The sequence below is a fragment of the Tripterygium wilfordii genome, chromosome 15 (genome assembly GCF_013401445.1).
Source record: "Tripterygium wilfordii isolate XIE 37 chromosome 15, ASM1340144v1, whole genome shotgun sequence".
NCBI lineage: Eukaryota > Viridiplantae > Streptophyta > Magnoliopsida > Celastrales > Celastraceae > Tripterygium > Tripterygium wilfordii.
In genome coordinates this window covers 5,479,986-5,504,688 of record NC_052246.1, presented here as the reverse complement: position 1 = coordinate 5,504,688, position 24,703 = coordinate 5,479,986, and the positions used below count along the sequence as shown (strand labels likewise).

Below are 24,703 nucleotides of genomic sequence, written 5' to 3'. Positions count from 1 at the left end.
CAATATATCCACGTGAACCGAACAATATTGTTGATGTGTATGTAATTCCGCAGTTAAGCGTATTTCTACGAGACACAAGCGTGTTTTTACGAGAGACAATATTATTGATGTGTATGGACTAAAAATTTTAATAATTAGAAAACAAAATAAAAATTGGTCAATGTATTTATGGAAATTGAACAATCCAACACAAATAATATTGTTGATATGTATCGGCTCTTAGAAAACAAAATAAAATTAGATTTTGAAATTGCATGTGAATCTGAACCCCGTATCTGCAGGTCTCCTATCTATATATATACTTGTGTAAGCACACACTCGTCCTCTCTCTAGACAACTCTTCTTCTTCTTCGTCAGATCCGAGATGGGCATTGAGAATGGAGGATCCGAATCCGAAGACGCCACAACAAAGATTCATCTGGTGTTCACGTACGGGACCTTAAAGCGAGGCTTCGGGAATCATTCGCTTTTACAGGATCTCATGCGAACCGGGGACGCCGTCTTCAAGGGCACATACCAAACAGTACAGAAATATCCCCTCGTGTGCGGGCCATACATGGTCCCTTTTCTACTCAATTTCCCGGGCGTCCCTGGTTCCCGCACTGTCTCCGGCGAGCTCTACGCCGTCTCCGCCCGCGGCCTCGTCCCAATCGACGAGCTGGAAGGCACCACGCAGGGCCACTACGAGCGATTGCCCATCGAGGTGGTGGTGGTGGGGCCCAATGATGATGGTGGAGAAAAAAGGGTGTGGGCAGAGGCTTATTACGCGCACGGGAATTACGCGGCGGAGATGTGGAGGAAGAACGGGAACAGAGGGCTTGGGGAGTATTCTGATAAGGAAGCAAAGGGGTATGTAAAGAGGAAAGATAGACCACAGCATGTGAGCTTCCTGGACCAGATTCATGTCTTCGTCACATCCTCCACTTCTTCTTCTGTTGATTATTAATTTCTTTGAATTACTTTTTTTTTCTTTTCTGTATTTTGTAGTTTTTGTGTTTTCTTCAATTATGAATATGTGAATAACTGAATACAATTGATGTAAGCTCACATTAGATTGCTTATCTCAGTAGTAGTTGATATCTCAATTATCCTAAACCAGCAGTTGGTATCCCAATTATATTGACAGTTGGTATCCCGATTAATGTGGAATAATGGTAGCTGGGTTTGCAGGTGTTAGAAATTAGAAGAAGGTGGTTTAGGGGCTTAATTGATGGAGTGGAATAATGGTAGTTGGGTTTGTAGGTGTTAGAAATTTAGACTCTGAGGGTGAGCCTCACACATGTGGGAAAATTTGATAATGGAGAAAAATCCATGTAACTCAAAAGCTTAAACTAATGAGTTGAATCTCCTTCAACCACACACTTTCTTTCTATTTTTTTAATGTGAGACCAATGTGTGGATTCCAACAGTAGGAAACTTTTACCTGTGAGAGGGTTGGCTAGAAGATATATTAGACATGATATTGGCAATGGAACCAATACATCTCGATGGTATGACACTTTGGCGGCTATCGGTTCTACAGGTCCAAGGTATGTATGGTGAGAAGATCATAGGGGAGTCTGGCGTTCCCAAAGATAGCAATAGCTCATCAAGGACAACTATACATCATGATGGGAGGGGGGGGGGGGGGGGTCATTGTGATGCTAGTAGTTTTGATTTTTGAAAGCTTAAATTTAGTACATATTCTTCTTCTTCAGTGTCTTAAATCTCCGGCATTTGTGTGAAGGACCATCTCCACTGATTGGCAATCATTTTCAATCTGATCAGGAAGGTTTGTCAAGCTCCATATACAGAGACATGCAGCAGAATATCATTATTTGGTCACTTTCAACATGCATTTTAAATAACTCTTCTTCTTCTTCATCAAACTCTTCCAATATGCAGTTCATGGAATCCCTTAAAAGCAAGGTTTCGAGTATTCCATTCTTACAAGCACTGCCTACAGACACCATGATATATTTTACAAAAGAATTCGATGGCACCAAGTTCCAAACAAGTTGTAGTTGATGAACGCAGCAAATACTTACACCATGGCACTATGGTTACTGCAACTCCCAAATCCCAACTATTTTCTTCCTTCAATTGGATAATCCACAGCAAAATCACATGTTGGATTTTCATCAAATCCATACGAAACAATAATTTTATTGCAATATTATACGAGGCTCAACTGATCCAGGCCAAGGATCTAAATCGGCCACTAGCATGTGATACAAAGTTACAAGGAGATTATGATTTATGGTACACATCCTTCTCTATTCCTGTCTCATGTTCATATAATATCCTTGTTACCAAATATAAATGTATTACGTTCACATCTGCAGACAAGGGACCGATAATGAGTCGAAAAGCACGTCCATACCTCATTTTTCCTCCCCAAACTCCTTGGTTTCCTTCAGTTGTTGAGTCCTGCATTGTTACACGAAACAACATATGTAACCCAAGTCCAACAACGCAATTCAAGGGTAAAAAAACCTCTACCACAAGCTTCTCTTGGTGCTAGATATTATCTATAGACCATTTCTGTGAATGATGGGAAATTTTAAAGGCATGTGACTCAATCTAGAAGATAGGGTTCGACATTTCCTTTTCCGACAAAATACTATCACTGGGGACATCCAATTCCATCCTCAAAAAAAGAATCAGATAATCTATGAAACAGCACCTCACATGGGAAAATATCTGTAACTAAGGTTCCAGTCATAACTCAACTTGCAAGCCGAGGTTTCAGCGGGCATTTAGCAAAAGAAAAGTGTACAAAAGATGAACTAATGTAAAAGACAAATTAATGCAACTACTTTGTGATTTAACATTAGGCCACTTATGCTCACAGGTCCAACCATAAAGAAAAGCAACAAATAAATACACTGCCAAAAAAAAAAAAATTCACTACTGTGGTTTACTCTCAAACTCACATCATCAACCCAAAGGATCTGTCAAGACAATATAAATCCTTAATATAAAACAAGGTTCAACATCATGTTTGCTACCATTAAAAGGTGATCCTAGGAAGATAAAAAAAAATTATTTAATAAACTGCCTGGCTCCACATCGATTGCAGTTGAAGCAAACCGTGTTCATATAGCAAGCACCGCCCCAAATAGTATGTCAGGTCAGAGGGGAAAACATGCCATAAAATGTAGTTCTCCAATTAAGCACCCTAACCTACATCTTTTCCGTCTCTGCATGTCTACCACTATTGTACGTGAAGTCACATTTTATATGATGAAGCAACATGCAGAAAGGTAGACAGGTAAACAATCCCCATGCAATGGAGATGCAATCAGGGAAGGGCAAAAAGTATGCGGCCTTGAGGACAGGCTATTTCCAGGATTGAACCCACTACTCTAGATTACAATGAAGCAACCCTAAGTGTTACCAAAATGCAGAAAAGTTTAAACAATTTTTATGTGCAGTCTTATCTAGTTATTACTAAATCCTCCTGGCCTTTTCTTATGGGTAAAAAAGAAACAAAAAACACAAATTGATGTGTTTGCACATTCAAAACCTCAGCTACCAAAAGCATCACAGTTCTGTTGCTATTGGTCAACAATATTACGTGCACCATTGTCATTCCATCCTTATCAATCACATTCTATCCCTTTGACTAGACCCCAAGCAACACAAGGTTCCTTTCTGACTTGGGCTCCTAGAAGTAGCAACTAGTCAACGATTTTTTTTAAAAAAAAGTGGATTTGGATTAGGGCACCCACATAAATTGAAGCCAAATTGACCATGAATTTCGTATAACATGCATCCAAGATGAGTCAAAGTCATCTTGTCACAACTTCCATCGACTCTGAACCATAATGAGGTCTCATGTTTGTTCTGCTATTTGTAAGCATCTGTCAAGGCAATTTCATTCTACAGACACTACTTTTACCGTCCACGCCATTGATAGTTTACAGAAAACCCTACCTACAATTTTCTTGTTGGATTTTTAACCTAAATGCACCACTGAAAATTGTGGCTAAAAGGCATCCAATTCAAATCCTCTTATTCAAAATTTAATCCAAACAAGTGTATTAACTATTGACAATAGTCTGTAGTTTGGCATTAGAACTAAGAGCCGATAATCAGTTGGGTAAAAGCAGCTTCAATAGGAACATCCTTAATGCATCCTGTTCGTAGCTTCTTGGCTGATTTTGAAAGAGAGAACTGACAGAGGTTTCACTGATTTACAAACTTATCCCGATCCTTTTACGGATATATGGCTAGAGATATTTAGTTTTAGATGTCAGACCTTTCTACTAATTTCTTGGAGGAAATCAATCAAACTAGATTGCAATAATTCCTGTGGTTGCAATCCTTGGTGCTTCTCTTAATAAATTCTTTTGCATTTAAAAGAAAAACATAAACTGACAATAGCATCTCCGAAGATTTGTGGGGAAAAAATTATTTGTATTTCCCCTAGTCTACAATTTGCACCTAATTTGAACAAGCCCCAGGCACCCAACCCTCACACACACAAAAACAACAAAAAGCAGCTTACTGGGTTATTGCTCATATTATGGCTAATCAACCAGAATAATAACATTTTAATGAAGCAGCAAAGCATAATCTATCTAAGAAGATAGCTCATTGAAGTCGTTTAGTTATTGAACTGATTCATGTAGACAAATCCAACAGAAAACAAGATGAAAAGAGTTACCCCATTGGTGCATGACTAATTCCCAGTCCATTGCAGGTGAGAATCATTCCTTTAAATCTAGAAAGATATTCCTGCATTCCAATGGCAAAATATTACAAAATTATACGGATGCAGTATTTATGAAATACACATTAGGGTATTATGACACCTATCAAGAGAAGTGTAAGTTCACAGTTTTGAAAATAAATGAGGCCACAGAGCCTTACCCGTAAACTATACTTATCAATCTCATAAATTCCGGTAAAATCATAGTCAAGCCGTTTATCTGGATCACTCAACACTGCAGCATATATGTAAAAGGAGAGAGGGAAATGAGCGAAAGTCCACGAAGTCACCACATTTCACAATAACAAAAAATCTGTCTACAAAAGTACTTCATACCACATGGGCACCTAAAGTGACAACACCTATAGCTCAGTTGTATGCCTACATGTATATGCATGAACCAAATTTGATTCTTAGAAACCATTGACGAGTTTAATAAATGTCAGAAGCCTTCGCATCATAGTTTCACTGACTTGAATTTTTTTTTTCTCAATTCAATTTTATTGCGGCACCAAGCTGGTGCAAACCAGAGATACACAGTGGCTAAACATACTGCCATGCCATGAAGAATGTCAGGATGCAACAATAGAAGAATTACAACAGAAAAACTGACTAGTTCACATGTCCACAATTGAACTACTTAATTTACATTCGGAATCTGGCAGGAGGTATGCCTGTTTTTCTGCTTGTCATAAAAAGAGATTACCTCTGTAGGCTTCATTGATCTCTTGAAATTTTGCAGTAACGGCGCTATCACTCTTGTGCTTATCAGGATGCCACTTCTAGATGGACAGCAATATCATGAAAATGCCCTCAATCAATCCCATTGCTATCAAGGGTAAAATTATAACAATCAAGAAATGCAAAAGCCAAACCAAGAAACTACCGAGAACAGATGAACCACAAACCAGTGCAAGTTTGAGATAATTCAATCTGATATTCTCATCAGTTGCATCATAATCGACCTCCAAAATTTTGTAGTAATCCTAGAATAAAGAGTTCCTCATCAGATAGACAACAATTCAACTATTCTTTTTTAAACAGAAAAGGGGGAACTAAAATATTAAAATCTAGAAAAATGAGAATTTCTAGCCACCATTAGATAGGTCCTGAAAGAAAATTTATACAACAGGAGTAGAGCAGAAAAAATTAGCAAGTAGCATCCCAGAGTATAACTTCATTGAGGAGAACTCTTTTTCTCACGTGTGTGTATTGAGTTGGTTTTTTGTGAGCAGAAAATATCATCACAAGTTTTCTATATGAAATCACAGGCAGCCATTAGAAAAAATCATATCTTACATATCCTCTTTTAGAATTCCACTAAATACTCATCAGGAAGGGCACGAAGGGGATGCCGCCAACTATAGCACAAGAGGAGGCAAGATTAAACTCCAGTAGGAAGTTTCAAGTGCTATAATAACAATCCGCAGAAGATTAAAGCTTCAGATATGATTAAAGAAAGTCAGATATCCATGTTTTACTTAATAGATGATTCACCATTGTCAAAAGTTCTATTGTTTTGTCCCTTCCAAATTGGCCAGCATGTAGCAAGATAGATGAGATTTTATAGCTGATGTTTTCCTCCTATCAGCAACCAAAAATTCCCAAGCATTTAATTCATCCTCAGATCCTCTAATGTATCGCACATCACAACCACCATGATTTTGAAAGCAATTTCCCTGAGAATCCTATATCAGCTGCAGTAAAGAAGGTGATCCACTAATTTCTCTTCTTTCTTTTTTTTTTGTGACGATAACGTCTATTCTTTAGGGCAGGCAAAGATAACATCCATTGGCCTTAGTCTGGCCCTTCTTACATAAGTTATCAACAGTTAAGATATTACTCCAAGTGCCCTCTCAATTGAAAAAAAGGCTCCTTTTTTATAAGCTTTGGTTTTAAAAATACTTCTCCAAGGATATCCACCATTCCACTCTTCCTTGATCCGTCATGCCTCTCTCTAAGGACTCTGTAGTAGGATTTGACCAAGAAGGAGTTGTCCTTGGAATTACTCCACGTGACTTTTTTCAGCCAAGTTTAATTTTATAGGGGCCCCAAAAAGGTGATATAAGTCTCCAACTCACAATCCATTGCATGTCTAGAAAACACTATATTCCAGGAGTAGCACCAGTGCACCACTATGGGAATTGAGAGAGCTGATCATTTTATCTTTCAAATGAAATTTTTTGTAAAGATCATGGGGAAAAGGGGTTTTAAAGGAAAGAAATTAAGCCTAGTGTCATGCCAAAAGCGAATAGAATCACAAATTACCCATTTTAAAATAACTATGAGATCACCAAGTTTCCCAATTATTTCGTGTAGCTTTCCAAGGCCCCATTCCATAAGACTTTCCCATCCAATCAGAAATTTAGCCTCCATGTCCTAAACCATAAGACTTTTTAGACAAAACAGAAGCCATGGAAATCAACTTTCAGCTAAAACAACTAGCTAGCAACTGATGAGAACATACGATGAAAGCCATATCATGTGTTTATATATCATTTCCTGTATTTACTTAACGTCCAAAAGAAATCAACAGTGTTGCGAAACAAAGGTCCCTGAAACTAAAAATAAAACCCTAAGCTCGCACCTGAGACAATAAATTCCGAATCTTTGCAAGATTAACAAACTGGTTAAAAAGAAAACCAGAGTTTGAAGGGATTGATGGGTACCTTGGCTGCGATGCTATCATTGGTTTCCATCTGCTACGTTGACGTGATTTCTGTATTGGGTTTATGCGCATCCTTCATTTGAGACAAAACCCAGACAGAGCTCAGGAGGATTGAATCAGAATCAGGTTCCAATACATATTTAGGTTCCAAAATTGGGAGAGAATCAATCCAGAGAATTGTGTGGTGGATTTATGGAGAGGAAAAGAAAAGAAAAGAAAAAGAAAGAAGAGGAGCTTTGGATGCCACAACAGTCTGGTTTTCGGGATTTATCTGGTCAGGAGAACAAACAAAAAAAAAAAAACTAAAAAGAAATTCTGTATTAAGAAAGAAAAAAACTTGGCTGGCACAAGCTATTCTCTGAGAAAAGTTGCAGTCCAATCATCTTCAGTTCTAGTCCAATTCAATTTAGCCTAAAAAATGATTTTGCTGTAATTTTTTGACCAGCAAATTAGAAAACTATTTTTAAGCCACTTTTTTAGAAGATTTTCAATGTTCAAATCAACATATATATACGCTGGTAATAAAGAGACAGCTTTTCGTAGATTATAAACATTTATTTAAACGGGTGTTGTGGAGTTATGAAACAGCTTTTCATGGGGTTGCCGGGGATTTCAATGTTAAAACAGCAAACTCGTTATCCCATTTTGGGCTAAATTTTTTTGCTTCAAAAATCATAGATATAGAGTTAATAGAATTTGTGGTCACTCACAACTCGTCCGTGTTCCAATTTAATCCTTGACTGTGAAAGTTTAATTTGTGTCAATTTAATCACCTAAATAGAATTTATTAATTTCAATTAGTCAACCTACCGCTGATGGGAAGTTAAATATCACCATGCGACAAACGTTCTATCCTATGTGTCAAACGATGCTTATGTGCCTAAAATCTCTAAAAATAACACAACACAACCCACACAACTCTACGTTCTTAGGGAGTTCTTTAGGATAGAACATCGACGACAAGAAGAGCAGCATTTCTCGTACCAAAGACACGCCACCTATTCGCGTAATAATACCAACCCTGGGAATAGAGGAATCCTGCGGGATTTCTCCAAGCCAGATGAATAGCATGGCATGGCAGCATGCCAAACATATGAATTCTCTCATCCATGCTTGTTTAAAAACAAGGCTTTATCGGTTCAACTTAAAATTAATTATTTTTGATAAAAGAGCTTGATTAACCTTGATCTGAAGACGAATTCAGTGTGAAACCATTTACAGGAAGCCAAAAATCACATTAAAAATGAAGTTTTTCATTGAAGGGAGAAACAAAAGGTAAATTTACGGTGCAACTCAACAACTTCCAGTGAACAAAAACCAATAGCACAAACCATTATGTAGGTTCAGTGGTTCATATGTCACTTTTTCAAGTAAAGATTAAGCTGGTACCGTCCCTCAGATCATGATAACCCACCATAACATCACATGGTAGCTTCCGCCTCGGTATCAGTTTCAATAGGTACAGTAGGCGAATTGTTGCCACCTCTTAATCGTGAAGATACATTGTCAATAGCAGAATTTAGCTGGCTGATTTTCTCGTTCAAAGTCTGGCGGGTTCTCTGCATTCAAATAGAAGGCAAATATATAAACAGGGAAGTAAAAATGACAAACATGAAGTACAAAAATAAATCCAATGGTAATTACCTCGAGACCTTCATCATAGTATATCGGCCTCCTGGCCTTACGAAACCCATATTCATCTTCATTAAGCAGTGATCTTCTTATCTGAAATAAATAGAAGAAGACCACATGCATAGTTAAACCTTACACTACAGCATAAACCAGACTTTAAAACAAGTAATATATAGCATATAGATATACAAATCTCAACCACACTGGAAAACTGACAAACATCAACAGCCTTTCTTTCCTCATGCAAAGGTGAAAGTTTGAGATTTTCAATGATGGGTCACTGAAACAAATGTAATCCAAGCGCTAGCAAATTTAGAGAACCACGCACACATTTAATCTAGTTATAATCAATATGTGCCAATTTTATCTTAGAAAAGAAAATGCCTAGAAAAAACCTTTGTACATTACTATTATAGTATTATATAATTTCATCTTTAAATTAACTCATTCGTAGATGTCAAACAAGCATTTAATTTTTACAAACAAAACCAACCAGAAATTCAACGGGTTAGATTGGTCTGGGCTTATATTCTTTCATTTGGTAATTCGAAATTTATCAACCCAGCAATCAACGGATTGGTCTTGCATGGCTTCAAATCTTGCAGCCCTAGCAACACAAACAAAACTAGAGCAATGTGTGAAAATCAAGAATGCACATCCTCATACTCATGGACATGCAAATCAATTGGATTAAGTCTTCACAGAGGCCATGACAACCTCTCTTATGTAAAGAGCAATCAAAATTAGAATAAATTAACTACTTATAGCATGATGTTGTAATTACTTTGAGTGAGCGATTCAATCACCTGGGGAGCAAATACATAAGCTAAAGTTCCAAAAACAGCACCTCCAAGGAGAAAACCAGCAATAAAATCACCGCCTCCACCTCTACTACCATCACTGCACATAACAGGATTGATATAATAAAACGATAACAAATAGATATGGAATAATCTTGATTTACAGAAAAAATAGATTAATTTAAGGAGATTACCAACTTAGCAGCAAGAGTAAAAAAAAACTAATAGAAGCTGCATACGTATAAATAAAACACTACATGCGACTATCTCTCCAATGTTATGTCATGCTGGCTGGAGCAAGCGCCAGATTTTATTGAATAAAATATTAGAGTACTCTAGTTAATAAGAATATTTAATCTCATATTAGAGTATCACACACTTCTCAAAATCCAAGATTTCATCTCTTTTCTCTTACCCAAGTCAGGCTGGCTGAAGCACATACCAGATTCTATTGACAAAAGTTTAAATGCTCTCATTTCTCTATCAATATGATGGATCATGCGAAGGAAAGGGAAAAGGGCCATGTGGGTGACTAATTTTTCGTAATTGCCAAAGACAAGATTCTATCACGGTAGAAATACTTCACAAAAACACCTTCGTCATGTAATTGACATTTTGCCTCGAGAGGCATGCCCTTTCCGCCTTTCAACTTAATGAACTTCTACCACTCAGAGGGGGAAAAAAAGGTCTTGACTCTGACAAAGGAAGGAAGGAGAAAGAAATAAAAATACGCGATCAACTGAGGAAGGAAGAAGAAGACGGAGAAGCTTTTCAATTTCGTATCTGGGTTTCTAAATTTAGTAACAATCAAACCAAAAAAATGCCCAACATACGAGAAGCGTGAAAGGTGAGCGCTTCTTCCCGCCTTGCGCTTCTGCAACTTATGTGAAGCGAGGCGTGAGCCGTGCGCTCTGCCTCACTTCTTGCTTTAAGCGTGCCTCATGCGCATTTGACAACACTGGTGTTTCTTATGGCATTTAAATATAATTCACCACATAAAACACAACTTGACATGCGTTCTTACTTGTCAAAGCCAAAAGAAAAATCAGTTCCCCATGTCTTACAAAGTTTGATTTCTCCACCAGAAAGAAACGCCTGTATTGTTTCTATCTATGTGCTCTTCTTCTTTGGGTCGCATTCCCTTGGTGCCCTTAGTAAAGCATTCAAAAAAAAAGAAAAAATAAAAGAAATAACCTGTATTCTGCTTGAACTGATAAGTTGCGCTTGCTTCCCATTTTACATGATTTCCTCTGAACTATCAGTCTTGAGGGCCTCTGAAATGAATTTGACTTTGTGGACCAATGCTCACATACTTTGAGCTGAGATCCACCTATATAAAAGGAAATAGCAATTTCCCAAGTATAAGAATTTTCTTCTAACAAAGGACTGCTGATTAAAAACCATGCTACATGTAATGAAAATCACACATTGTTGAGGAAGCAAGGAATCCTCGTTCATTCTTTTATACCAATCTCAAGTTTGACCTTTTTCTTTTTCCCTTTTTCTGTAAGTGGAAACTGAAAGATTAATGTATTTTCTCCTTTTGAAAGTAGTAACAATTTTCTCTTCTATTGCACATGAATACATCTGCATTTTCACTTTCATTTCAAACTTAAGCAAAAATCACTCAATTGCATGCTGCAAAGCAGTGACATAACACAAAGGAAAAAGTAGTTAAAAGCTATGGACCTACGGTAGTCCTAGGAATTCTGGAAATTTATCTGAATTAGACTTTTTACCCACTTTGGCTCACCGCCTGACCCTTTTTAATGTGCATCAATTATCATACAACAATAGCAATAGCAAAAGGCAGGGAGCGCTGCGCTGAAATAGGCATTAACTCAAAAACGAACCAAATAACCCAACGAGATGAACACGTGTAGTCAATAAAAGTAAAAAAAAAAAACGTAAGAACTGAGATAGAACATTGTTAATTTAGCAACTGAATCAGCTTATTTGATTTTCTTCATTTTCCTATACGACAAGAAGATAAAAGATTTAGCGTCTCCATATGAAGGAAGACTGTAACTAGAGAAGAATCAAGAATCTACAAACAGTCTCAGAATCTCATCATTTTTATCCAAAATAAAATAGAACTGTGTTTTCAGTCGTATTCCAATACTTCATTGATCCACAACCTAATCCTTCTATTCTACCATAGAGAAAATACAACGTGACTTGCATATTCAAAAAGGGGGGAAAAAAACTCTCACGGGGAGGAGGTACTGAAATCTCAGCAAACCAGAGATTCGATAACACGAGCACCGCAGAGTATATCACAGTATAAAATTCCATGTACATATATCAAAGCAGCAGCAACCAAATCACAGAATCAGATTTCGTAAATACACAACACAAACGAATCACATACATAATTTTTACCTGAGAACGAAACGGGAGCGAAAGCGGTCGCCATGAGAGGAAAGACTGATAAAGTTCGAATGAGCGAGTGTCGATGCTGTGAAAAGCTCTCAGAAGAAGAAAAAATGGGCTTTTTGTTCTTGTGATTCCCTCACTACCCCTACGTTTACAATAAACTACAAAAGGAGGAACCTGGCATGATAAATATTTGGCAAAGTCTTTTTCTCCTTTTTCCTTTTTTAAAATACCATTGAAAATTATGTTTGTGGTTAGAATCGTAATCTATCCAGACACCTCTAATCAAATAATATATTAGATCTTCGATTTTCTATATTTTATCAAGGATTTTAAAATTTAAAAATCATGAAGGGCTTTGGTTAAAATGGTGATTTACTTTGGGTAAAGTAGAAAATTTAGGTGGAGATGTTAAAAATGTATTACACAAGTTGAGAATCACTCATTATCAATCGAGTAATCTTTCGTTGGTTTATTTATTAGGCTCCCTTTGGAGCTTCGTATAGGATAGTATAATTTTATTATCCAATAAGTTAATCATGGGATAAGTGCATGTATAATTTAATCATATTTACTGTTTGGAAAAAAATTGATATTAGGCTTATATAGTTTAAGATATTGGGTAATATGTCTAAATTACCCTCAACTAAAACAATTACTATTTTTTAATTATTTTTTTATTTTATCAATTTTTATGAAAAATTATTTTTTAATTATTTTGACTAGGACTTGATGATGGGTACCTCATGTGTTAGGCCATTAGATGGGCCAACATAAAATTGGGCCATTCAGATGCCCAGCCCACACATGGGGTGGAATGTAAGTGGAGCAAGCAATAAATGTCATTAGGGCTGACACTTTTAGAATGCTTTAATAGCAAAAGCTCGTAGAGAAGTAAGACAAGTAAATCAATAAGCACACTGAATTCTTGATAATTCAATCAACAAACACAATGCCAAATTGAATCTTGATTATTTGGTCTACCAGTCAATCACTTTCATCGCCATCAACCAAGTCTTTATCCGAAAAATTTAGGATCGGCCACATAAATCTATGAAAACATCACCGGGAACTTTGTGCAAAAAAACTCATGCTGACCACAGCAGTTCAAACCCAACAAACCACACTTACATATTAATTTTAGTAACATCATGCTTCTGAAAATTTGTGTCTGCATACACAGTTTACAACACAATCACATTACAGAAACACAAACACAAACATTGCCTAAGTTGAGCAACTATATTTAGCAGGCGATTCATCAAGAAACAAGCACAACTATGAAAACAACTCTTATCTCTCTCTTTCATCCAACCTAAACACAATTTTCTGAATCTCTAAACCACCAGATAGAGTTCGTTTTATTAGAAATCGAAATCCCCAGCTTCAGAATCTATAGTATAATGAATTACACACAACCAACTACATAGATAACCCGAGTTTTGGAATAAAATAGAAACATGTCCAAGGGATCCGTTTTTTTCGGACATAAAACTCAAAATGTGATGACTTGGTAAAGATTTCTGCAATATAGCTGTTGAAATTCCTAATGCACAAGATCTTACTCTTCCAGACCATACAAGCGCAAGGCGAGCCCATGCAAAAGGTTTGGTTAAGATATGCCATATTATCTGCAGCAAAATATCAAACACGGACAGTATTCAACTAGTGAAGGGGACTAGCAAAATTGGACAAACTTAATATCAAACTTACCCTGTGGAGGATCGAGAACTCGTAGTGGAGAAGTCAGACGAGGACATTGGAATGGATATCGAGAGCTGGGTCGTCGAGAATGAGGCATTGTTGGATCTCTCCCCATCAAGACCAGACCAAGAATCCCGAGTCTTAGGCCACTCATCGAAGAAAGGTCGAAGACAATGGCCCTCCGGTTGTTTGAGAGTCTCTCCCGACGCAATTTCACTGCCGAAAAACGAGTACTGTGGATAATCGAGGTGCATCATCGGGTTGCCACTTGATTTTGAAGAAGGAAATGAAGGAACTGTTGACGGCATCACTGACCATGAATTGTCTACTGTTGAGTCCATCTGGAGACCCCTATTGCTTCCTGAATTTTCGGTGAAGAAGCTACGCTCACCAACCTCAGGTTTAAGTCCTTGAAGATACCTGCATATTCCACCAGTCATTTAATGGAGATTCGGAGAACAATTTCAATGTAGTCGATATTTGGAAAGAGAAGAACTTTGAAGACAATATCTATGAAGTGGTCCCTGGAACTCTACCAGAAGAAGATAAAAGAAACATTTGAAAGCAATAAATTCTTGAGGGATCAGATAATAGCAGGTATTGGAGTACACAACATGCCAGTAAGGTTTCTATCATTAATGATAGCCGTAATGGTACCAGAAAATTTGACATTAACTTAAAGAAAAAAGTATGTTTATTTCATATACCATTTGAATAACATGTTCCAAAACAGCACCAGACATACTAAAGCTCCACGTTTAACAACAACGATCATGTCATGATATAATCAAGTTATGAATCAACAAAGGGAGCATTGAACAGAGCGCAAGGACAAGAAAGCATAAAATGGCAGTCGCCAAGCTCGACATCAAGATGTAAACAAGAATGGCATGTTATGTCTCCCTTTTAAGACAACATATGCAGGATGACACCCTTTTATCCGTTGTTTTCCTTCCCATAATGAGACCAAACACAGCTTTTAAACAGAATTTCTGTAAGACCAGTAAGCCAACCCTTCCCATATTTATGTTTCTGACTAAGAAATGTCAACTGAATTGCCGCCGACTGGCATGCTAAGAAGATGCTCGTCAGACATATTCACACAAAAAAACCAGATGAAAAGGTGAATAAGCGAGCAAAAAGTGGACAGTGAAACATACTCTGAAAAGACAAGGATTTCAGTTACATTCATCACAGACATCAGGGCCCAGAAGCCTTGAGACTTAAAAAAAATGAAGAAGTTCATGCAGTTATCCATTGCCCAGATGGCAAGAGTTCTTCCATATCCAATAACAAAAATCTCAACTATGGGCCCAGGCCAGCCGCAAAAAATTTGACTGAGCAGCTAAAGTTATTGACAAGTCAAATTACACTGCAGAATACTTGACACACCAAGAGAACAAAAGGCCATGGACAATGATTAAAAAGTTCAAACATACAATAATAAATAAATAAAATGGTAAGAGTGCCGAATTTTCCACATGTAATTAACGATTCTTCCTGGGCTGCCTTTACAGAAGAAACACAATGCAAAGTGACAAATGAAGAAAGGAAAGAATCTCAAACCCTGATCAAACAGAAACTGAAAAAGTTTATCCAACTGCAAGATTTCCACTACCCAGATGACTTTGTTCCTATGAAATAGTCTGTCAGTATGAACCATCCAAAAAGAAAAGATTCAAAAGAAATACAACTAAAGAATTCATAATTCAATTTTTTCAAATGAAAAAACGAGTTTACTGAAGCAGCAAGGAGGTGCAAAAAAATTACAGAAAAGGCAGATTTATGGCCTCGAAGAGATTGTCACGAAAGAGAGAATATTAATGTTTCAGATTAGTGTAACAGCTGTAAATGAAAACACCAAAAGCACAATTTTATAAATCAACAGGAGGAACTCTCTCCTTACCACCAAAGCCTTCCAGCTTAGTAACTTGCCCCCCACTATAGAAACCCCTAAAAGGGATTCAACCTCTCAAACTGCAGATATATCTCTCAAATATAAGGAACTAACAGGATTAGAGATTTAAATCTTTAGCCCACATTCTCGTAATATCAAAGTGGAAACCAGTAATTGCAAAACCAGTATACCTGTAATCTTTGCTTGGGATTCCAAAGGGAATGGAATCCACATTAGATAAGCTGGATCCAGAGCCAGATCCTTGTAGATTACCAAATGAATGTAGCGGAAGATTTTGGAAGCTTCCAGCTCCTGCGGTTGCTCCAGGAACAGTCAGTGATGTCACAGTCGGTGTTGATGGTGTCATGGATTGTGATTCCACAGGCTTTCTTGAACGATTGCGGCCACGGTGCATGTGGCGCTCACAGTACTTAGAGTCCGGGTACGCGTCTTTGGAGCACCTCCATTTCTTTCCATCAGTCCTCCTGCATCGTCCCGGCTCAGGGTCCACCTTCTTCCCGTAGTAAGCACAATAACCCACTGCATAATCACAGTCCAATGTGACATACAAGAATTCACCATCAAAAGTCACAATAATAATATGTAGCTTGAAAAGATTACTGTTTGCATGTAAAATAATACATAATGATACGTTCACTATTAGTCTATTATAAGAATGGAATGACACTTCAGGATAAAATGGCTATGAATAAATAAACCATGCTAAAAGTGACATGTCTTCATCAAGAAATTAAGTAATATCACATGGATTACTAAAGAACAACTTAAGAAAAGAATGGTATCAGACAAAAAAACATCATTGATACAACATAAATAAACCAAAAAGAGCATGAAGACATAAGATACTTTTAATAAAGAATAAATATAAACCATGAAATCACTGATTGCCTCATCAAGACAAGTTTTTTGATAACAAATTTTAAATTGAATATTTCTTTTAAATATTACTTCAAGAGATCACAATTTTTCCAAAAACATGGCAAATCTTTGCTTACCATGTTAACTCAAAATCTAGAAGCCCATCTGATTTTTTAATTTCCAAGTAGTATAACATCCCCAAATTCCAACCAACTATTATTCAAAACTTGTTGAAGGATGTCTCTCTTATGGGGGAATAAAGACCAATAGAAGATCCCAAATCTCCATCAATCAAAAGGTAAGGAAGGTATTGCTATTTCCCCCAAAAACAACATCAATAGAAAAAGTACCAAAGATAAGGATACACAAGAAAACATTGACAATACTTCTATGTGGATATAAGTGAAAAGAATCAACATCCATTTTTTGAAGAAATAAAAAAAAAACCAAATAAATAAGATTCCCCCAAATCAAATCAAACCCAGAAAGGGGAAAAAATAAATAAAAACATTAAACCAACCCCAAGTCTGCAGATAAAGGAAAAGAGAGAAAAATAAGAACAGACTGGGTACACAGACAAACATAAATAGAGAGAGAAAGAGAGAAGATGGGTTTAGGTAAAGTTGGGCTTACTGGTGGGATGGTGGAAGAACCTATGAGAAATAGACTCGAAGCTCTTCTGAATGGGAAGCATAAGATCAGGTGGCACAGGCAAACCTGCCATCATGTACTTAAAGATCAAAGCTTGGTGTTCCAGTTCCTGCCACTGAGACACTGTAAAAGGAGACCTCATTGCCATCACCCCTGTAGACATCCCTGACCCACCACCCCCACCCCCACCCTCTCCACCACTATTCATCTCCCCCCCACCCAACCCACAACAACAAAAATACTCGATCTTTATCTAAATAATCACTCTCTCTGCAGCTAGACCTAGAAGCCTAAACATGGCCAACGACATGGAAGAGGAACAAGGGACACAGATCAGCCCCTGTCTGAACCATCTTAGTAGTGTCTCTATCTATTCGACCGACTGTAGTAGCTTTGTTTATGTTGGGAATGAGCAGCAGTGTCTCTGAGGAGGAAACCTCTAAGGCCAAGTTTGGTCTGATTTTATTGGGGGAAGCATTTTGCATTAATTCTTTAATAATAATAAAGTGGACTTCTTGAGCATCTTAACAATAATGTTTTCTTTGGTGACTGTGTGTTTATCATTGGGTGAGATGCGCTTGGGTTCTTTGTATAGTGTTTTATTAGAGATTTTGTTACTGTCAAGTGATGTGTCTAATCTGCTTTTTGTGTTTTCCTTTTGGGTTGATTTTTTTTAACCTTTTGAATAGTAACCGGTGTAAGAGTAAGTGCAAATAAAACTATAAAAGTGGGGTAATGTAATTTTTGATAACTGAAAGAGTTGATCAGATGTAACTCGATCACCGAATAACTCCAAAGTAGAAAATTGTTGCAATATGCATACTCGAATAAATTTTTGACTATTCAAGTTATCAAACTACTGATGTGGCATAAAAAATCAATATAAAAAATCTATTTGAATAGTAAAAAATTGTTCATGCGTTCAAATAAGAATAATTTTCAACTTTGGTTTTCTAATTGAAACGTGTAAACATTCTATGATGATGAAGTTAAAAATTGATAACTTTTTCAATGACCACAAAATTGTATCAACCCAATAAAAGTAGGTATATTTTGTTTTTACTTGTCAGAATGTGGTGTAATGGGTTTGGACCCACATAAAGTTTTAAGTGGTTGGCAGGGCATAAGCTTATTTAATTGGACCCTCCCTCAATCTTGAATATATCTTCTCTGTCCTTGCAAAAGCAGCAAAGTATCCCAAATTCATAGAGATTTTGAATTATTACAACCTCTCAATCCAAGATTTTTTTGTTGATTTTGGCATTTATTCAAATTCTCTAAACTCTAAAGTAGGGCCGAGTCAGGAATTTATGTGAGGATGGACAAAATTAAGTAGAGGTTTAGGAACAGCGCCCTTAAATTTTTTTTTTTGGGTTTTTTATGTCTTCAAAATTATAAAAAAATAACACTAAAATCATATAATAACAATAAATAATAGTTGAAAGTCAATATATAAATGTCCTCGATAATTTTTCGTATTTTGAAATCGTTTCATGATGACCTTAGAAGTCTATAAACCAATGTGTATCCTTTAAGTCTTCTAGTATTGATAATTTGTTAAGCAAGATCAATTAATCGACTGGGCTGGATTGGGTTAGGCCAAACATATTAGTGTCATAGTGTGGACAAAAAATAGAATCTAGGGTGGGCAAAATGGGTTAAAAGCCTAAATAAATATACCAATAGTAAAAAAATATTTTTTTAAGAAAACAAATATATAAAAATATAAAATATATTCCTCCAAGTTGAATGTATAAAAGGTAATTGAGTTGGCTGGATTGACTATTTATCCCAAATATTAGACAAATCCTCAATCATCGTCAATGTGTAGAGTTGAATTTAGATCTTCTAGCTAGAATGATTCATATTCAACTAATTTATTATCCTTGAAATGAAACATGTATAGTTAATGTGCGATAATCACGTTAGATCAAGAATTTCATTCTCAAATTTGGCCGATTCCAACGGTTTTGAAGTTCTATAATTTCTTAAAGTTTAAAATTCACATCTAATGATGGAGAAAAAAATATAAGACTGTGATGTGACACATCTTTCAAATAATTTTATTAAAATTGTATACTCTCATATTCTAAATGAATTGCGGAGCTTCCGATCCCCTCTCAACAACCCATTTGTAACGCCTTATCGTGGACCTCTCATGATGGGCTGGACTGATATTTAGTCCCCTATAGGCCCAAGAATCGCTTACCGGCAACCTACTATAACTAGTAAACAAGGAATGAAGCTACCGGTTGGGTTGCCGGAATGCAGGTAACATTCAGTGGATTTTGGTTACATTGAGCGTCGTGTTTGCATGATTGTATTGTGGTACAAGTGGGGCTTATGGTCTCATATGCTGCATATATACAGTATGTTGGACCACAATTCTTGAATTTGGCACCACATATATCTTCTTTGTGAAAAAAGGCTTTTAGAACCTTATAACAATGGAATATAATACAACTTCTTTAACGGCTTGCCCGGCCCGTTTGAGGTGTTTAGGGGTGTTAGGAAGGGTTGAGTTCATCTCGAACACCTCTAAACTCTTGACTGTTTCAAGTGTTCAGGACTGTTGGGACAAAACCTCTCTACATCTCATAACAAATGTTATATTTAAAAATCCCAACCCCTCTCAACCCAACACCCCTGAACACCTCAAACTTGCAAGCCCTAATTCTTTCTAATAAATTAATATATGCATACATATAGACAACTCGATAGGCGTGTCTAATGGATAACCCACTAAACCCAAACTCGAGCAAGACTATGCACATACAAATTCGCCCGATAAATTAGTTGTGCCTCGACCCAGCACAAACCACATGGAAATAGTGACGTCAGCTTAGAATCGAACTCGCGATCTCATGTGAGATTCACAACATGTTAATATAGAGAATTAAACGTATGATCTTTTAACTGAAAATATCCATGACGTAATATCATGGTTGCTATTTTTCCAATAAATTAAAAGAGAAATAGCCTACCAAATGTACAAACTCAAGATTAAAAAAAAAAAAAAATTGCTTTCAAATGAGTTGGCCCCAGCATTCATGTGCTAAATTAACAAACATTTTCACCAAATTGTACAACATTCCATGTAAAAATGTGTGAAAAAGATGAAGTATGTAAAATGCCTAACTTTGATGTGGATATGACAAATGAAAGACTACTACATGCATGAATGATTACTACACAAATTTATTAACTTATATGAAAATGAGAGGTAGCGGGTTTGGAAGGATCATAGTGTAAGTTACCATGGAAGAAGAAGGTGCCAAAAAAAATTACAAACACTTGGCTTGGAGAGTGCAATAATGATGGCATGTGTACAAATTGATAGCAGACAAATTCCGGTTTTGGTGCACTTCATGTTCATATATATATATATATATATATTGGTACTAAAATGAGGTCCTGACTTTTCTCCCAATGTATCAATATACGGGAGGTGGATTCAATCGACTAGTTAGTTACAAATGCATTCCAGACTTGAATGAAGGTTTCTGTAACATTTTTTTATATAGATAGATTCTCAAATTTACAAAATGCTTTTCTTATCAAACTTATATTATATATAAATATATAATATAGATATATATAGGAATTCTCCTATGAGATCTTAAAATGAGGTCTTGACTTTTCTCCCAAAATTGGGTTTTCGATGTACTAATGTACTATTCTCCCAATATATCAATGTACGGGAGGTGTATTAGATATATTATCTTATAATCTGTATTTACTGTGTATACTTGCTATTAGTTTACCAGCTGTACACCAGCTGTCTTTGGTCTGTAGAAGTAAGATACTTTTTGCTATTAGTTTACCAGCTGTACACCAGCTGTCTTTGGTCTGTATAAGTAAGATACTTTCTGTATTGTTCAATTTCAACAAGTCAATATTATACTCAATCTTCATGGTATCGGAGGTTCATTAGGGTTCCTATAACTATGGCTTCCGCCGCCTCTCAGATCTCGTCTTCTTCAACGGGATCACCTTCTCTAACTACTACAGACATTGGAAGTCCCAATTTGACTCGATCTACTCCCCCTCCACCTTTCTCTACTACTCTCCCTCCACCTTTTTCTTCATCCTTCTCCTTGCCGTCGCTTACTCGATCTCCTCTTGGGTACTTATCTTCACCTCTCTCAGCCCCATCTCCTGGTTTTCCTTCTCTATTTCCCACCACTACTTCCGTACCTCCATTTGACACTACTTCATCCTATATTCCCTCTTCTACTTCTTCTCCTAATGTCACTCACATTGTCTCCACCAAATTAGAAACATCAGATGACTACTCACTATGGCGAACTCAAATTCGTGGACTACTTATTCAACACGATCTTCTGGGTTTCATTGAAGGGACCATTCCTTGTCCCTCAGCAACTTTAACTTCCTTTAACAACCAGGTTTTGCCAAACCCCTCTTATTCTGTATGGCAACGAATGGATCAGACTGTTCGCAATTGGATCCATGCTACACTCTCTCGATCTGTTCTTGCCGATGTTCATATGCTTTCCACCGCACGAGACTTATGGGTCATTCTTCACCGCCGCTATCGTGACATATCTATGGCTCGTAAATTGGAGCTTCGCCAAAAATTTCACACTTTTCGCAAAGACATCAAAACAGCCGATGTCTACTGCAGGGAACTCAAAATCCTTGCTGATCAACTACGTGACCTCGACATTTCTGTCACTGACACAGATATTATTGCTCAGGGTTTAGCTGGGCTGGATCTTGCCTACAAAGATTTTGTCACTATGATCTCTAATCTTGACAGTGATCTCTTGTATGAAGACTTTCGTCGTCGATTGATTGCTTATGAAGATCGTCGTGTACGCATGGAGGACATCACCGCATGGGGGGTAGAGCCCCAATGGCCTTTCTTTAGTAGGGTATATAGGTTTAGTTATAATAGTCCCCAGTCAAAAGAATTTCAGAACCCTAATCAATCCAGTTCAAATACCCAAACAACAAACGAAAACAATCATGGCTTGCAAAAGTAGACTCAGTACATATGGTTCTCCTCCTCTGAAGTAGAGTCAATTGCAAGCAGAGGTTTGGTAGGTGGAGAAGAACATTGTTCGGGAACTCCCCTCGCAACTTACATCCGTCGAGACTAAGACATGTCAAAAGAAAGAAATGGGGAGATTGATTTGTCAATTAAACTAGAGAGAAATGGAAGACATGTTGACGTACGTAGTCGAAAACCAGTTCTTCCGCAAAGAGTAAAATTATTGACAAACCTTGCCAATTTCTTAGTTATTATTCATCTCCTTCTCACGTTCCGCGAAGTCGGTGATAAAGATAATAAAGATATGCATCACGCAAAGTCAGGAGGACTGCACAGCAATGCTAATCCCATTAATCATGCAAATGTATCTTCCACTAAATCAGGAGATCAAGCCAATGGAGTTGATTATGCCCATTCCTCAAATCATGCCAGTGATAAAGCTAATGGAGATATGCATCACGAGAAGTCAGGAGACAAAGAGATGTCTTAGCATATTGTTATTTCATTTACGTGATTATAGGAGTTAGCATTTATGCTCCATTCATGTATATATATGAACTAATGAAAAGGTAATAAACTACGATTGAGAATTACCAAAAACCAACAATTCTTCATGGTATCAGAGGCTTAATCCCACAAGCAGTGTAAAACAATTTTATTACAGCCTTCATATTTGTCTCTCATGGAAGAACCCAAACTCACAATCCAGTCTTTTCACCAGTGTGCAAGTTTGGTGTCTATCAAACTAGGCTCCAACAACTATCTCATGTGGCGTTCACAAATTCTTCATCTTACTCGCAGTCTTAGAGTTCTTCATCATCTCAAGAATGATGGGGAAAAACCAGCAGCTTTCTTGGAAGATAAGTGTGTGAATCCAGCCCATGCACAATGGATAACCAATGATGGTTTACTCATTTCATGGCTTCTTGGTACAATAAAAGAAGAGGCCCAACCATCCTTTGATGAAGATGCCACGGCGTATATTCTCTGGAGTTCGTTGGAAGATCAACTGCTTCCAACAACTATTGAGAAAGAAGGGCTTCTCAAAAATATGCTCATGACCATCAAAAAGGGGTCACGCTCTCTTGATGAATATGTAAAAGAATTCAAGTCCATATGTGACAATCTTGCTGCGATCAAGAAACCTGCTTCTGATCTTGATAAGGTGTTCCAGTTTGCTCGTGGACTAGGCCCAAAATATGAGAACTTTCGGCTAGCTATGGTGACAAAGCCTCCATATCCTACCTTCAATCAATTTCTTCTTGCTCTTCAAGGGCATGAACAAACTATTGCTGCTCAAACAGAGGAAGAAAAAGTCTATATTGAACACGCTCAGGCCTTTCTCAGCCAACGAGGCCGTGGGAGTAGTGGTAGAGGTGGTCGCAATGGTTTTAATTCAAGAGGAAGGGGATTCACTCCAGCTGGTCGTTACAATACTCAGAATCGAATCAACAACAGCCCTGGATCCACCTCCAAGAACCAACAACAAACTGGAAAACATCAAGCACCTGAAAGGGATGAGCAGGTAGTTTGTCAAATCTGTGGTAAAAATAACCATATGGCTCTTGATTGTTGGTACAGGTTTGACTACTCACATCAATCTGAGGATTTTCCCCAAGCTTTGGCTGCTCTCACTCTAAACAAGAGTGACTCCTCATTTGTTGTTGACTCAGGTGCAACTGCACATATGACCAATGATGCAGGTATATTGTCTCATCTGAAACCTTATAGAGGAAATGATGCTATTTATGTTGGTAATGGAAACAAAATGTCTATTACACATATTGGAGATGCTCATGTGGGAAAAGTGGACCTTAAAGACGTTCTAGTAGTTCCTCACTTGAAAAGGAATTTAATGTCCGTCAGCAAATTTACTTCTGATAATGCTTGCACTGTTGAATTCACATCTTCGGATTTTGTTGTCAAGGATCAAAACCAGAAAATAATGGTGAAGGGGCATAAACGAGGTCAACTTTATGCACTAGATCCGGGTCTTCAAGAGGCATTTACAGCAATAAAGAGTAGCGGCTCATCTTCATTGTGGCACCAACGACTTGGTCATCCAAGTTCAAGGATCTTATCCATATTGAAAGGAAGACGAGTCATTGATGTCACTAATTGGAAAACTAAACCACCTATCTGTGTTAGTTGTCAATCGGGGAAGAGTTGTAAGCTATCATTTTCCTTACATAATAAAATTTCAGATTTGCCTCTTTTAAAGGTGCATTGTGATCTATGGGGACCCGCCCCAGTGAATTCTAACCAGGCATTCAGATTCTATGTTGTCTTCATCGATGATTTTTCTCGCTTCACTTGGTTTTATCCCTTGCGGCGGAAATCAGATTTTTTCAATTGTTTTCTCAAGTTTCAGCGACTTGTAGAAAAT

General features: G+C 37.2%; 4 protein-coding genes across 7 annotated transcripts; 1 reads left to right on the top strand and 3 right to left on the bottom strand.

The window, feature by feature from the left end:
- Nucleotides 1-312: 312 nt before the first annotated feature.
- LOC120017096 (putative gamma-glutamylcyclotransferase At3g02910) lies at nt 313-1,069 on the top strand. Its single transcript, XM_038870163.1, has one exon. The coding sequence runs from the start codon at nt 365-367 to the stop codon at nt 944-946; it is 582 nt and encodes a 193-aa protein (XP_038726091.1). The 5' UTR covers nt 313-364; the 3' UTR covers nt 947-1,069.
- A 1,033-nt stretch (nt 1,070-2,102) lies between these two features.
- On the bottom strand, nt 2,103-7,747 carry LOC120015915 (dnAJ-like protein slr0093). 4 transcript variants are annotated; one of them, XM_038868420.1, is made up of 7 exons: nt 7,366-7,725; nt 5,790-5,951; nt 5,605-5,682; nt 5,403-5,478; nt 4,858-4,931; nt 4,652-4,722; nt 2,103-2,409 (listed from the first exon to the last, which is right to left on the bottom strand). In XM_038868420.1, the coding sequence occupies exons 2-7, from the start codon at nt 5,793-5,795 to the stop codon at nt 2,364-2,366; spliced, it is 351 nt and encodes a 116-aa protein (XP_038724348.1). In that variant the 5' UTR covers nt 5,796-5,951; nt 7,366-7,725; the 3' UTR covers nt 2,103-2,363. The 4 variants fall into 4 exon arrangements, with proteins under 4 accessions (XP_038724348.1, XP_038724347.1, XP_038724346.1 ...); XM_038868419.1 differs by lacking the exon at nt 5,790-5,951 and having other exon boundaries at nt 5,403-5,475; nt 7,366-7,747; XM_038868418.1 differs by lacking the exon at nt 5,790-5,951 and having other exon boundaries at nt 7,366-7,681.
- An 816-nt stretch (nt 7,748-8,563) lies between these two features.
- Nucleotides 8,564-12,303, bottom strand: LOC120016375. Its single transcript, XM_038869113.1, has 5 exons — nt 12,179-12,303; nt 10,991-11,126; nt 9,803-9,896; nt 9,009-9,089; nt 8,564-8,923 (listed from the first exon to the last, which is right to left on the bottom strand). The coding sequence occupies exons 1-5, from the start codon at nt 12,210-12,212 to the stop codon at nt 8,786-8,788; spliced, it is 483 nt and encodes a 160-aa protein (XP_038725041.1). The 5' UTR covers nt 12,213-12,303; the 3' UTR covers nt 8,564-8,785.
- Nucleotides 12,304-13,278: 975 nt separating this feature from the next.
- Nucleotides 13,279-17,808, bottom strand: LOC120016503 (growth-regulating factor 4-like). Its single transcript, XM_038869312.1, has 4 exons — nt 17,286-17,808; nt 15,965-16,313; nt 13,886-14,296; nt 13,279-13,803 (listed from the first exon to the last, which is right to left on the bottom strand). The coding sequence occupies exons 1-4, from the start codon at nt 17,509-17,511 to the stop codon at nt 13,800-13,802; spliced, it is 990 nt and encodes a 329-aa protein (XP_038725240.1). The 5' UTR covers nt 17,512-17,808; the 3' UTR covers nt 13,279-13,799.
- Between the last annotated feature and the right edge of the window lie 6,895 nt (nt 17,809-24,703).

Coding starts and splice junctions, on each gene's coding strand:
- LOC120017096 (XM_038870163.1), top strand. CDS start 365: ATGGGCATTGAGAATGGAGGATCCGAATCCGAAGACGCCACAACAAAG.
- LOC120015915 (XM_038868418.1), bottom strand. CDS start 7,395: ATGGAAACCAATGATAGCATCGCAGCCAAG. Junction 4,932..5,402: donor GATCAATGAAGCCTACAGAG/GTAATCTCTTTT, acceptor TATATGCTGCAG/TGTTGAGTGATCCAGATAAA. Junction 4,723..4,857: donor TTGATAAGTATAGTTTACGG/GTAAGGCTCTGT, acceptor ATTGGAATGCAG/GAATATCTTTCTAGATTTAA.
- LOC120016375 (XM_038869113.1), bottom strand. CDS start 12,212: ATGGCGACCGCTTTCGCTCCCGTTTCGTTCTCAG. Junction 9,090..9,802: donor CTTATGTATTTGCTCCCCAG/GTGATTGAATCG, acceptor TATTTATTTCAG/ATAAGAAGATCACTGCTTAA. Junction 8,924..9,008: donor ACTATGATGAAGGTCTCGAG/GTAATTACCATT, acceptor ATTTGAATGCAG/AGAACCCGCCAGACTTTGAA.
- LOC120016503 (XM_038869312.1), bottom strand. CDS start 17,511: ATGAATAGTGGTGGAGAGGGTGGGGGTGGGGGTGGTGGGTCAGGGATG. Junction 16,314..17,285: donor GTTCTTCCACCATCCCACCA/GTAAGCCCAACT, acceptor GTGATTATGCAG/TGGGTTATTGTGCTTACTAC. Junction 14,297..15,964: donor ATCCCAAGCAAAGATTACAG/GTATACTGGTTT, acceptor TGGAATATGCAG/GTATCTTCAAGGACTTAAAC.